At 44.3% G+C, this 15,000-nt stretch overlaps 2 protein-coding genes across 5 annotated transcripts in view; both read left to right on the top strand.

Annotated features, from left to right (window-relative positions):
* The window catches only part of gpr52 (G protein-coupled receptor 52), a 6,223-nt gene extending 559 nt beyond the window's left edge, over positions 1-5,664 (top strand). The window contains exon 1 of the mRNA XM_072660930.1: positions 1-5,664. This exon is cut by the window's left edge and continues 559 nt beyond it. Coding sequence (XP_072517031.1) covers positions 1,337-2,449 — 1,113 coding nt within the window. The 5' untranslated portion in view covers positions 1-1,336 and the 3' untranslated portion in view covers positions 2,450-5,664.
* Positions 1-15,000, top strand: part of rabgap1l (RAB GTPase activating protein 1-like) — a 140,947-nt gene that overhangs the window by 50,956 nt on the left and 74,991 nt on the right. The window lies entirely within an intron of this gene.

The following is a 15,000-nucleotide window of genomic DNA, read 5'->3' as shown; positions in this document are numbered from 1 at the left end:
GCCGCTGTGCGCTGCTTAGCAGAGGAGACCTTTTGACCGAACAAAAGGAAGGAAATCGGAGAGAGACTGCTGCATGGACTTCAGCAACACTGACACCTGAGCATATCTGCACTGACAGCTACCGATAAGAGGATATCCCAAGTTTGACGTGACTTTTTGAGGAAGAAACACCTGGCCGAGAACCTGCATACAAGTTTGTTCGGAAAGAGGGACGGACGGATGCACGTATGAGGACTTGCCCCTTGTTCAGGATACCTGAGGAGGTAGTGCTCTTCAGAAACACTGTCCTCCTTTCAAACATGACCTGATGTTCTCCCTCTCTCGTTGTTATAATGAAAGTCATGCTGATGAAAAGTGACCCGATCCGGAGTACGTGGACTGGACCGAAGGTGTACGCATATGACAAGGTCCTCAGATTTTGATTATTTCCGTTTTGTTTTGCCCTTCCCAGATGACTGTCCCAGACCAGTCTGCAGGAACAGGAGCTCTGACACAAACTCCCACAGCGTGCCCTGTGTTTATCTACAGCGTGTCTGTGTTTGGATTTTGGACAATAGAAATCCAACGGGGGGGTCCAGACAGCGGCTGTGAGGTCCACGCTCCAAAAGCCACATTTAGAAACCCAGCGCATGTGTTTATGTCCAAACCAGGAATGTGCTAAAACCAGTGAAACTTTCACAGCTGCTCTGAATGTCTGGGATGTTATGCCCTGTGGATGCACAGAATTAACAAGTTTTTAGTTTCTCCTGATAATCTTTCAAATTATTCAGTCGGCACAGAGAAAACGGTGTCCTGTGGTGTTATCGGATGCTGACTGGACAGAAGTGCATATGAAAATCGCAGTGTCTCTTCTCGTCATGACCTGTTCTCAAATCCTTTGCATTTTGCCCTTGTGAGGACAGTCGAGGAAATCCGTAGACGCTGATGTTGCAGCTTGCTGCCAAGGGGAGCTCTCAGAGCTCTGGTAAACGGTGCCAACCGACCGGCTGTCAACATTGACATGCTGCTCTTTCATGATGCTCGCTATTTCCAGATCCAGTAGTCTTTTGTTCACAAAGGAACCTCTGTCAGGCAATTACTGGACCTTTCTAAAGCATGACTGATATGGAAAGAGAAGTGGGCTGTCTTTTTTTTTTCCTTTTCTCTTACCGACATTATTGATTTTTGTCTTTGCTGGCGGAGATCAAGCTGTGTGAGAAGCGGAGGTGAGATGTAAACTGAAAGCAGGCAGAGCTGCGTTTGCTGAAGGAGATTACTCTTAAGGAGCAGACGGGACTTCCTGGGTTACAGGCCATCCTTACCGAGAACCCTACCTTAGCTGGACGGGCCCAGGACAATGAACCAATCAGGGCTGATCGAACCAGTGCTAACTGGAAACAGCAGTTTTGGCAATTCCTTCAGTGTGTCTCTGAACCACTCTTGTCCTCTGGGCTGGGCGCAGAACCAGGGAATTGAGGCTTGTGTCTTAGAGACCGCTGTGATTGTGCTGTTGACGGTGCTCATCATTGCTGGGAATTTGACAGTCATCTTCGTGTTCCATTGTGCCCCTTTGCTGCACCACTACACCACCAGCTACTTCATCCAGACCATGGCCTACGCTGACCTGCTGGTAGGACTAAGCTGCCTGGTGCCCACTCTCTCCCTGCTCCACTACCCAGCAGGTGTCCAAGAGCCCCTCACCTGCCAGGTGTTCAGCTATGTCATCTCTGTGCTCAAGAGTGTCTCGATGGCTTGTCTGGCCTGCATAAGCGTGGATCGCTATCTGGCCATAACCAAGCCCCTGTCCTACAACCAGCTGGTGACACCCTGCCGCTTGCGCTGCTGCATCATCCTGATTTGGATCTACTCTTGCATCGTGTTCCTCCCATCCTTCTTTGGCTGGGGCAAGCCAGGGTACCACGGGGACATCTTCGAATGGTGCGCCAATTCCTGGCCAACCTCGGCCCTCTTTACCGGTTTTGTGGTGTGCCTCCTGTACGCTCCAGCAGCCCTTGTGGTCTGCTTCACCTACTTTCACATCTTCCGCATCTGTCAGCAGCATAATCGGGAGATCAGTGAGCGGAGAGCTCGCTTTCCCAGCCAAGAGATGGAGGCCGGTGAAGGAGGGCACCAAGCGGGCCACGGGCCGGACAGGCGCTACGCCATGGTGCTCTTCCGCATCACCAGCGTCTTCTACATGCTCTGGCTCCCCTACATCATCTACTTTCTTCTGGAGAGCTCCCACGTTCTGGACAGCCCCGCACTGTCCTTCGTCACCACCTGGTTAGCGATCAGCAATAGCTTCTGCAACTGCGTCATCTACAGCCTGTCCAACAGCGTGTTCCGGCTAGGCATGCGTAGGCTCTCACAGACGCTCTGTTCCTCCTGCTCTTTCAGCCCTTGTGCTCATGATGACAAGGACTTCAGAGAGCCAAAGCCTAGGAAGAGAGCCAACTCGTGTTCAATCTGAAGACAGTTGTTGGGGTCGATCTTAAGCTGCTAAACATTTATAGCGAGGGAACTATCTCTCTCAGAAGGAGAGCGGAATCGGTTGCAAGTAATTGAGATTGAGGTTGATGTCGGCAGTGATTTACGATTGTACTTTAAAAGGGTCACCTTGCTGCATCACGCCAAATTGTATCTAAGCTCTCCCTTTGCATACAAGCTGGTGGACGATGGCCTCTGACGTAAGTTGACTACATTCCCTGTAAATAGTAAAACGGCACATGCCTCGCCTCTGTAAATACCACCAAACGACTCATGGGCATGGCCAGTTTTTAGAACGTCTGCAAGCAAAAATATGGAAATGTCAAAGCCGAGGTCAACACCCCCCACCCAAAAAAAAAGAGTCAGGGCCAGGTTGACACTCTTGTTATTGATGTCTCTCTCCGGATGCAGATTGCACCTTCTGGGTCGGCACATGCTCATTGTTTATACCTTGTAGATTTGATGTTTTTAGATTTTGATGAGTATATTTTTTACATTCAGTTACATCCTGTACCAAAATGGCTGCTATACAAAGAAGACGTGGCTTACGGACATTGTTCGTTTCTTATTTTGTCATTCCAGAACAAAGGTCTTCGGCAGAGAAAAGGATACGGAGTTGAGCCACGTGGCACAATCGCAAGCTTTCCTTGTGATGACCCTTGCTGATGTTCTTAGCGTAGCACGTTGCGTGTGGAATTTAGATGGGCTCAAATGCTGCTACAGCGAATAGGCTATCGCAGGGTGTGAGAATTGAACGTTGAATGTTGTAGAAAAGGGCGAAAGCAGTTGATCCAAGACATTTATTAATATGCATTCCAGATTTGATCTTTTTTTTTTTGATAATAGAAATGCTGAAATATTGCATACGCACAATATTAACAATGCCTGTCGTAGTTGTGAATTGTGTTCCCAGTGGTGTTTACCTTTGCTGTATGTAATTAGACCTGTTTGCCTGCAGTGATTCTGTGATCCTATAAAAACACACATACACACAATACAGCAAACCCAACCTATTTTATTTTTGTTTTGTTTATTCAGCATAAAGTTCACCTGAAGTTCGCTTCGTTTCCTGGTATGCAAGCAGGGGTCATTATGTTTGTACCTGTAATCTTTAGTATGAGTTTATCTCAGTCGGTGCCTATGATGTCTGTAAAAGAACTTGTGTGATATTTTTTTAGTTATTTTACTTTTACTTGTTTTTTGGTTATTACTGTATTTTTACAGTTTAATCCAGTTTTACTGAGGTGACTCACACATCAGCCTTCATCACAGAAGTCAGATTCATTTTATATATCATATAATATTCATACTCTTTGCTGACTTACTGTTTGGCTGTCTGATGTATAATCTGCAAGAGACGTTTCTGCTCTTCTAAAAGGTTTTCATGTTGGTTTAGCCGTTTCACCAGTCTCTATTTTCTATTCTGATATGAGACACCCATACAGTTAAGGCCGATTCTTATCTAGTGTGGACACGGCACAGCATTCCACTTTCTGCATTGCTCAGTGCTCATACTTCTTGTGCCACCGAGCCTGGCGACCACAGACTTTGACCACCAGAGCCGTCCAAGCCCAAAGCTGGAGGCTGCTCTTGCCCACACTGTCCAAACGAGGGCAAGGAATGAGATTGCATATGTAACTGGGTGCAGATGAAGTTACCAGAAGTTCCCTTCAAATCCCTTCAAGGTCCCTCAAATCCATCTGTCATTCACTTTTTGTTATGACTCTTATCTCCGTATTTAATCATGTTATTAAAAAAGCTGACCCCCTTGTAAACACACACTGTTGGTCAGACTCCATGGAGCTGGTGGTGGTTCAGATTTTGTTGAAGTTGGCTGACAGGTGGAGGTGGTGGCATGTAGGACGCACACAAGCAGCATCAGGAATTTAGCCAACGAACAATCGAGGTGCGTTTGCGTCACCGCACGGACTGGCCACGTGGTTTCAGCTTTTTAATGGCATGCCCCCTCGCTTGCAGCCTTCGTGCCCTGCCGTTTCACCTGCGGTTATGCCACTTTGACGTAATGGTGCCTCTGCGTCCACAGTAGGTTTGAACCAGCCTTTAGATGAGTGTAAATCGTTGGTGTCCAATGAAAACCATGTATATGAAAAATGGTTACTTTACAGGAGAAGGCAAAGCTGATCTGAACTCTGAATTGAAATATTATTTTATTCCAAGTCATTTAGAGCATTTTTATTTATTGGTCTGTTCATCCAGAATTGTTGGAGGAGGAAACTGGAAACGGACAAAAATGAAGATGCATGTTTTTCACTGGACAGCAACAAAATGTTCTGTCTAATATTTTAAGTGACAGATCTCCTACCTGAGGTTCAGTTGACGATCAGCTGCTTCTGATGACCTATACTCCTAAAAATAAAGGTGATACAAAGGGGAGGTACAAACGATGCCATAGAAGACCTGTTTTTGGTTCCATAAAGAGAGATGTGTGACTAAAGAACCTTTTATAGGTTTAAAAAAGTGGACACTAAAATCATAACTAAAAACTTTTCACCCCTTTACTTTTAAAATATCAGAGAGCTTCTTTATGAAATGTGGTCTAAGAGGGGTTATGTTTATTTGTGTTTATTTGAGTGGTGTGAGAATCCAGTTTCCACTCTTAGGTGTAGTCCTTTATTGGCTGGTGGATGTCTGAACCCTGTAAAATAAGAACGCTGGACTTGGACACTGCTCTTCACCTCACAGTAATACAGCTACAGTCTAGTAACGTAGACGTGCGTTAGAGAAAAATCTTCAGAAAAACAGAACAAAAAAGAGAAAAATGAACCTTAACTTCTGCCTTGGACTGCATTCGTGAGAGCGTCCGTTGCTTTTGGAATTAGGATACTTTAAACAATGATCTAATGACCTATAGATGATCTATTTATTTATTTATTTTGTAATGTCCGAACGGATCTGATGCCTGATACTTTGGAGTATATGTGTGTAGCTGTATTTGTATTCCTGTACAGCTGGTGTACGTTCCCTGCTGAAACTGTACGACTCTATCCAGTGATGGCACATTGCGTAGTGTAAGTGGAACTAGATCGCTGATGTTGATTTAACTGTTCAGCTGTTTTTCTTTGTTTTTGTTTTCTTTTCAGGAAACAAAACAATATAAATGATACAGTATATATTTTTTTATTTTGAAGATTTTGTGAGAGACTATGGTTTTCTGTTGCTGCCAGTAAATAATAAAAGTGAACAGAGAAATCATTACTGCTGTTCGGTGACTGAACGCCTTTGCTTCTGCAGACGCCGCTTAGAACGTCGCCGGAGAACTCCAGAGAGGCTCCGCGTGATCCGTGCCCACCGAATGAACGCCAATAATAGATGAATAACATTATCGTAATTGCGCCCCTGTCAGTGAGATAATCACTAGGCATTGTGTGAATCTTAATTAGGGCTAAAACCCTGTGGTTAAGAACGTCTCCATCCTTTAACCCCGTAAATCCTCTCCGCTTTCTATCCTGTCGCTCACAGCCATTGGTTGAGACCCCGCCGTCTTCTCTTCGACTCCCCACTCTCAAACGCTTTCGCACCAAGACTGGTTAGAGAGGGTGAGTCGCACATGTCCTGCAGGTGTTTAAGCCCCGCTGGTCCCAGAACACCCTTCTTCAGCGGCCCCAGCCCTCCCTCACAGCAGGGTCCGCTGTCCACGCCCGCTGCCTGGAAAGGTTACGGCTTCCCATCAGAAGGGAAATTAGAGCGCTGCAGTTAGAGCCGAATAAAGTGACCTTTTTTGAGATCTAATGAGCACATCAAATGTTTCCATGATCGTGGCAGTCTTTGGACCTCGGGTCCCACATGAATAAATCATGAGTGTTCTCAGCGGCCACTTACTGTATGGCCTGACCCTTGGGCTGCTGCAGGGAACGTTTGACTTTACGGAGCCTACAGAGGTCTACGCCTTTAAAACGAGCTCTTGGTATTTCAGTGTCTGTTGTACAAATTTAGCATCACAGTCTGTCCAAATGTACAACATTAATACGGGTGGATTAATGAGAAACCCATGTCTCCAGAGTACCCCTTCTCGGTGCTAACAGATTGTCTTACAGTCCCGATTTAATTTCTATTGAGTTCGGCTTCCGTTAAAAAAAAAAAAAAAAAAAAAGCTTGGTGAACCTTGTTGTTGTGTTGTAAACGACACTTTATTGATCCCGAAGGAAATTTAGCAGCCAGTAGCAGCACAGTAATACAATACAATAATTACTATAATAACAATAAATAGAATAAATGTAAAATATGTAGTCTTTATTAATTCTCACATTTATTCTGACAGTCTGAACCCTCGGCCAAACACCACACATTACAGTTAGGTATATTAATATTGATAACACTAAAAACAAACCTATTTTGTGTGACACCAATACAAGTATACTAGAATAGATGATATATCACCTAGCACTTCAGTACACTGATTCAGATTAGATATGAAAAGGTTTACCTTTTTTATTACATATAAATTGTAATGAAAACCTCATTTAACAGTAAAAACACTTTTACTTTCTCTAGTAATGGAGGATAATGGCAAAGTAAGCATTACATTACTCACTATCCCGAACATAAGACTGTACAGATACATTCCAAAGTAAAAAATGTTTCTCGTAGGTGAACTGCCGTCACTTTCCAGTGAGAAAGGTGCTTATTTGTGCCTTATTCATAACCAAGCTGTTTTTAAATTGTACAATAAAAGGAAAAGGCTGAAATTAGGACAGGGTATATGGAGTTGTAGTGATCAATGAATTTATTTGTGTAGCTTTTTACAACTGTTGTCATCACAAAGCAGCTTTACATAATTAGTAAAAGAAATAACGTAAGACATGAAGGATCAAAGACCAACAGTGAGCAGCCAACAGCGACAGTGTCAAGGAAAAACTCCCTCAGAGCTGGAGGAAGAAACCTTAGGAGGAACCAAGACCACTTACCAAACCATCTATACTGTTGAACTGCTCTGATCATAGTCATAATATAATAATCATGGCGTAGATAGTTAATAGTGGTGATATTAAGTCCGACCTTCCAGCAGGTCGGGCTAGGCGACCATTTCCTTTAGAAGGTAAAGAGACAGAGTTAGTTCTGAGAGGATTTTATAGAGAGCAGAGAATGTTGAGCAGTATCAGAGTGTGTCTGACGACTCCGGCAGGTCTGACTATAACAGCCTAATTAAAAGGAGAGAGCCAGAAGGTAACACCGACACGGGAGCTCCCTGAAATCTCCTTGAGGATACTATACTACAGACCTAAAGAGGTACCACCCTGGTGATAGTTCAGAACCTTCTTCTACTCCAGTGATACAGACTAGATGTTTCATTCCAAAATGCATTATAGTATTACACATACATCTTTAATAATGAAGGATAATGACAAATGCAGTTATTAAAAGCATTAAATTAATCACAGTTGGGAATAAGGTGCTGAGTATAAGTACATTTGTGTTCACCAAAGTACAAAATAGTCCAGGGTCCAGTTGGGCACCTTGTAGGTAAACTACATTCTACTACATTTTCCAGTGAGAGAGGTCCTTTTTGTGGCTTTTGTAGCAGTAGCTAAAATAGTAAAATAAAAAAAGCCCAGAGTCAAGACAAGAGTATGTGGAGTTGTAGCAACACAATAAAGCAGACAGCTTAAAGAAAGAACAATTACAGTTGACTAAGGTACAATTATGTGCAATTAAGACGTGTCCTGCTGACCTGAGGGGTGCCACCCTAGAGATAATTCACAACCTTATCCTCTCCTCCTGTACAGTGCTGTAGAGTAGACGCATTATAGTATTACACACAAATTACAATAAAAGCTCAGTTTGAAATAACAAAAACACCTTTTCTGTCTCTAATGATGGAGGATAATGAGACATTCAGCATTAAATTACATATTTGGTCCCCAAAGTACAAATGCATGTGTCCTGAAAGGTCCAAAATAGTCCTTAGGGTCCAGTTGGGCACCTTCTAGGTAAACAATAGGTAAACAATATTCGTTTCTATTGAATACTAGAAATTAATTATTAATATTATTAATTATTATTATTGTTTACCTATTTTTTTGTACCTTTTTATAACCAAACTGTTTTAAACAGTAAAATTAAATGAAGGCCCAGAGTCAAGACTGTCACGAGTATATGGAGTTATAGCAACAAAATAAAGAGGACAATTTTAAAGGAATAAGGTACAATTATGTACAATTAAGACGTGTCCTTGAGGGCATAAGCACACTGACCTGAGTGGTACCACCCTGTTAAGAGTTTAGTACCTTTTGTATTCTCCTCCCAACAGTTCATATCACTAGAAAACAAAATAGAATAAAATGGCATTTCATGCAATTCAGAACTAAACCCTTCATACACTGCTCAGACAGAAGTATTGGGACACCTGCTTAATCAGCTTTTCTTCTGAAATCAAGGCTGTTAAAAAGAGTTGATCCTGCTTCTGTTGGAGGAACTGTCTCTACTGTCCAGAGAAGAAGACTTTCTGTTAGATTTTGGAGGAGAATTGCTGTGAGGATTTGATTGCATTGAGCGACAAGAGCGTTAGTGAAGTCAGAATATTGGACTCCCCAACTCATGCCCCCAAAGGTTTTTGCACATCTGTGTCAGCAATGGGTGCAACTTCAAGTAGCTGAAGCATTAATTAGAAGGGGTGTCCACAAACATTTGGACATGTAGTGTATGTTGTTTGCTCTGTTGTGTTAGGACACTCACTCTGTAATAGGATTAGCTCATATCTTGTGGAGAAGTGTCTGGCCGTCTCGGTGGAGCCTGCAGCCCGCTGGTGTTGGGCCACTTAGCGGGCAGGGTGGACTGATGTGGGCTGGGCTGAGCTCCTGCAGGGCAGCTGACCTTTGCTGACATTGGAGTTAATGCATGCCTTGTCACAGACGCTGACTAAAGAGAACTGTCTGTGAGCCAAAACTGTCATTAAAGGTGTGCTACTTAGCCCAGAAAACTGAGACCAGTTCAGCCGCCGTAGTCATAATCAGTGTCCTCTTCCTCGCAGTAATTGAAGACTCGGGACACGTTGTGGATTTTTGTCAACAGATATTGTCAGGTCTTTAGAAGATATCCAGTTCTTTTCTGCAGCGTTAGTTTATCTTGCCTCGGGGTTGCCGGTAAACTGGGTGTCTTCTTCTTTATTTAGCGGTAATACAGTAATGTGCCTCGCCTCGCCTTACCTTACCTTGCCTTCACCCTGTGGCTGACAAGCTGCTGACAATTCTTTGGTTAAAAAGGACCATCTTATCACTTCATTCTGCTTGCTTACCCAGTTTGACGTTCCCCCCTGTCAGGGGCTCAGCATGGCTGCTCTCAGCGGGAGGCCGTCACCGCTACAGCCCGCACACAGACGAGAAAGCCAGCAGTCAGCAGTGTGCATCGTGCAGTTGAGCTCAGGATAACACACCCTGTTGCATGAGTAGGGGTGTGATGATACACTCAGCTAAAATGGTGCTATGGATTATAATAATAATAATAATAATTATTATTATTATTATTATTAAACAGGGAAGAAGGCTTTCTATTGGATTTTAGAGGAGCCTAGCTGTGAGGATTTGATTGCATTAAGCAACAAGAGCGTTAGTGTGGTCAGGATGTTAAGGATGTTCAGTAAGGTGAGGAGGATCACCGCCTCACCTCATCCCATTCAGAACTACTGGATGGAGCTCCACCACCACCATCATTCCAGAGAACACAGTTCTTCCACTGCTCCACAGCTCCTCAATGCTGGGGGGCTTTATACCCCTCTAGCCCACACTTGGCATTAGGCAGCATGGAGCCAATAGGGTCATGATGATGATCTGCTCCAGAGAGTCCTATTCTATTGGCAGTACTTCTTCTCTACAGGGACTACACAAGCGATATATGTGTGCATTCACACATCGGTGTGTAATTTACAACAAGTGCAGTTTAAAGTATCTGAATGCATTATTTGGAAGAGGGGTCCCTGCCAGACCCAGTAGGGGGCGCTACAACAATATAACTGTTCCTTTTCTGTACCTTTCGTTTAAGATACTGTAGCTTTATTGCCATTGGTGAGATCCTGCTAGTATTGGTTCCCTCTATAAAACATTTGCAGGTACCTGCTTATCCACAGTGTCTTCTGAAATGATATTAGTAGTAAGTTCTAAGTACTAGATTTTGCAAAATTGCTGTGAGAATTGGATTGCATTCAGCTACTAATGGTATTGGATGGCGCCCAAAGCTAGGGGGCTAATACCCCTCTAGCCCACGCTGAGCATTGGGGCACAGTGACTTTAGTGAGGAGTGAGGCCCCTCCAGAGCTTCCCATTCTATCATCGATGCTTTTCTATTGAGAAGCTGTGTGTGTGTGTGTGTGTGTGTGTGTGTGTGTGTGTGTGTGTGTGTGTGTGTGTGTATGTGTGTGTGTTTGAACACCTGTGTCAGCAGTGGGTGCACCTTAAAGCAGCTGAACTCTGTAATTAGAAGTGGATATTTTTGGACATCTATTGCTGAGTGATAGGTTGGGCTTCCCTCCATACAAATTCCACCCACACCAGCCCTCAGCATCTCATCCAAACCTCATGAGCGAGGTACAAGAGGCCACAATTAGCAACGACCATTAAACCTAAAGAGTCGGGGGAGGAGATTAGCACTGTGAGTAAGGAGAGGAGCGAGCGCTTTGATTAGCAAGCACTGCCTCACCTCGCTTCACTCCGAGAGGGACAGGTGTTCTTCCTGCTCCCTGCCTCGAGTGCCTTTTGAAAAGGGGAGAAGTTCTTCTAGAGTGGCGCGACGGCACAGATTAACATTAAACGGAATTCATAATACAGCGTGGAGAGGATTTTCATAAATATTCACCAGCCTGGACTGTAAGCTTCTCTTGGTTTTGTTCATGAATATGGATGAAAGACCGGCAGGGAGAACAAATGTCTAACAGTATACAGCCTATTAAAGAAAGAGAGAGAAAAGGAGTGACATTAAACTAATTCCAATCTCAGCTGGCTTCGAAGGCCGGCCCCTTTCCAATTTACAGTGGTGTAGACTGGTTTAGTTGACTGTTAAGTAAATATCCATCATTAAAAACGAACCCTTATACCTAACAAGGGCCCATAAAAAGGAAATGTGCCATTAGCGCAAATCAACCAGTCAGATGCAGAGTGACCTCAGCTTGACGGGGTCAGCCTCAACATAAACAGAGCTGTAGTTCCACTCACTATATGTGGTCTTCTAATAAAGGTGGGAATCTATAAATTACATTGCATTTACATTTATGGCATTTAGCAGACACTCTTCTCCAGAGCTTCACTGTTTACTGAAGAAGAACCTCAGCTAGTTTAATAGACTAGAATTCAAAGCTCCTCTAATCTTAGACTCTACTAAACACAAGTCAATATGGAGACTCTTCACCCAAGTACTCTCTAAAGGTGCATGGTTTAGAACACAGTGGGCCACAGCAGCTCTGTTAAATCCTCTAATCCCCTCTACAAATGACAGATTATTACTTATCTGTGGATTATTTGATTACTAATATAATTAAAAGCAACATATGCTAATATAGCATAGCTACAGTCATGTAGAGAAAATACTTTAAATAACTAAACGAATAAAACTAAAATTGTCTTTTAAATCATTCATTTTAATTAATATATATTTATATTTACATCATTTAGCTGGCGCTCTTATCCAGAGTGACTTACAAGGTTATTCATAATACAGAGGTGGGCCAATGCAGTGTTAGGAGTCTTGCCCAAGGACTCTTATTGGTGTAGCGCAGCATAGTCACACAGACCAGGACTTAAACCCCAGTCTCCCACATGGTGTGGTAGCTCACTGGCCGATAGTGGTGCTATCTGTTGCGCCACAACAACCACTCATTATAAAATCGAATGAATAGAAATACAGTTTTCTAACGAGAGAAAAGCCCCCCCCCCCCAATTATTACTACTTCTGATATACGTCAGGAGCAGAACCTTAGCTGCAGATGATCAGATCATGGCTGGAGAGGATTATTCTGGAGGAGTCTGGAGTCTCCAGACGTTTAGTCTGGTCTGCTCTGGATTGATGGTTGAAGTGAGGGGTGAAGAAGATCACCATCATGGCCAGATCCAGAGAGCTCTCTGAGGCCTTCAGAAAGAAGGGTGGAGACGCAGAGGAGTCTGGGATAAGGGTTTAGCCCAATAGGAGACCTCAATACATGATTCCTGTGTGGACCCCAGGAACATTAAAGCTGGCGGGGATCCGCATGAAGAGTAAAGAGTACAGAAGTCTCCAACAATCCTAAAATGTCATCATGGTAGCAGGTAGATCTCACTATGGCTGATCCAAGTGAGTCTGGTGTTTATTTACTGTCTAACCTACATCCCAAACCTCCACATAATCACTGTTAATCATCTGTGAGTGATCTTAAGGTTCTAGCTGATTGAGGTGCTGTATAGCTGATACTGAGATGAACAGTGTGGTCAAAGTTCTGAACGTAGCTGTGCTGTTGCGCAACACTGGGTGCCAGCTTTTGCACACCTCCGTTATTATTTTTTTTAAGGTGTGTGTTTGTGTGTGTGGATTTTCCAACTCAGAGTGGCACTCCTGCTCCATGTGGAGAGCAGCTGAAGGACCCATGGCTGGTTGATGCTAACGTTTGCTGACGGCTGCCCACTCTTAGCTACTGGGCTGGTAGCATGCCCATGTGAGAATCCCACCATCTGGCCACTTTCGGCGTCTCACAGCATCAGAAGAAACGAAAAGGCTAGGAGGAGACCTCCATTGAAGGAACCCTTCAAACACCTGAAGATTTATTATTTAAAATTTCTTCTAAAAGCTTGAAATAGACTCAAAATAGAGCAATAATATCAGCTCCGTATTATAAACTCTACAAACAGTCAGTAAGAGAAATTATTGAAGAAGGCTGCTTTGTGTTGGATGTGAAGGGTTGTGGATTATAAGAACGAGCAATGGCTTGTTTCAGGATAGGAGAGTCAGTGTTCTTCGGTTTGCTGAGCATTCTTAAGGAAACCTGGCAGGTGAAACTCCAGGGTGACCATGCAGTGACCAGACACTCTTTTATATAATGTCATTTTTGTTGCCAGTTTGTATTGTAGTGGTGTGTGTGTGCATGTGTCTGAGTGTGTGTGTGTGTGTGTGTGTGTGTGTGTGTGTGTGTTATGTATCGGCTATGTGCCAAGGTTGAGTCTCCCTCAGGATTGTGCCCAGATGCCCATTCCTGGCACTCACCAAGACCTGCCAACCTCAGTGGACGGTCACACAGCCAATTCCTTTAGTTTTCCCTCCATTCCTGAACACGTATTCCTGCACACTCATCCCTCTGTCCTCATCCCTCCACACTCGTACCTCCGTCCCTGCACACTCATCCCTCTGTACTCATCCCTGCGACCTCATCCCTCGTCCTGCCGTCCCTAATTCAGTCCCACACTCATTCCTTCATGCTCATTTTTGCACACTCGTCATTCCGCCCTTAAACACTCATCCCTGCACACCTTGTCCCTCCATTGCCGTCCCTGCATCCTCATCCTTAGGTCCCTTATTACTCATCCCTGCACATTCGTCCCTTTATCCTTGCACACTCGTCCTTCTGTCCCTGCACACTCATCCCTCCATCCCTGAACACTCGTCCCTGCACACCTTGTCCCTCCATCGCCGTCCCTGCATCCTCATCCTTGGTCCCTTATTACTTATCCCTGCACACTCGTCCCTCCGTCCCTAAACACTCATCCCTGCACACTTCGTCCTTTGATTGCCATCCCTGCATCCTCATCCTTATATCCCTGAACACTCATCCCTGCTCATCCGTCCCTTTATCCTTGCACATGTGTCCCTCCATCTCTGCCTACTTGTCCATCCATGCTTATTTCTGCGCCCTCACCCTCCGTCTCTAAACACTTATCTTTGCCCACTCGTCACTCCATCCCCGCACCCTCCTCCCTCCATGCCTGCACACTTGTCCCTCTGTCTTCATCCCTGCACCATGGTCCTTTATTTCTTCCATCATACTACCGTCGTCCCCCTTCTTCCTTACCCTCTATTCTCTCTTCCCTTCATCTTTCCTCTCGTCCCTCATCTCTTATCCGTCCTCCTCTGCCTTTCTCTCCATCCTTTCTCTTCATACCTCAGTCTATCTTCCCCATTTATCCCTGTTATCTTCATCCCTCCTCCTCCATCCTTCATCTCATTCCTTAATTGCTCCTTCCCTCTCTTCGTTCTTCCTTTCTATCCCCATCCTTCCTCTTCTCTTCTCATCTTTTCATTCTAACTCTCTGTGCTTTGTCATCGTCCATTCTCTCCCTCCTTCTTCTACCTTCGTCCTCTTCGTCCTTCCTCTCCATCCTCCCATTCTATGCCACCACCCTTCTTCTTCATTCTTTCCACCCACTTCTCCGTCAAAGCTTTTTTCACTCTTTTCTCCTCTCTCTTTTCCCCCTCCTCCTGCTGTGCAGTTCTTGAACCGCGCTCCTCTTTTGAGGTCCTTGTAGAATATCTCCCCTCTGAATGAAAATACCACCGGAGAGCGCAGCTTTGCCCCCAGCGTCTGGTATTTCGCTGAACTTTATCTGCCAGCCCCAGAGTTGCCCGTAA

The sequence above is a fragment of the Salminus brasiliensis genome, chromosome 17 (assembly GCF_030463535.1).
Source record: "Salminus brasiliensis chromosome 17, fSalBra1.hap2, whole genome shotgun sequence".
NCBI lineage: Eukaryota > Metazoa > Chordata > Actinopteri > Characiformes > Bryconidae > Salminus > Salminus brasiliensis.
Note: the sequence above shows the minus strand (reverse complement) of the source record. Positions and strands in the feature narration are given on the sequence as shown.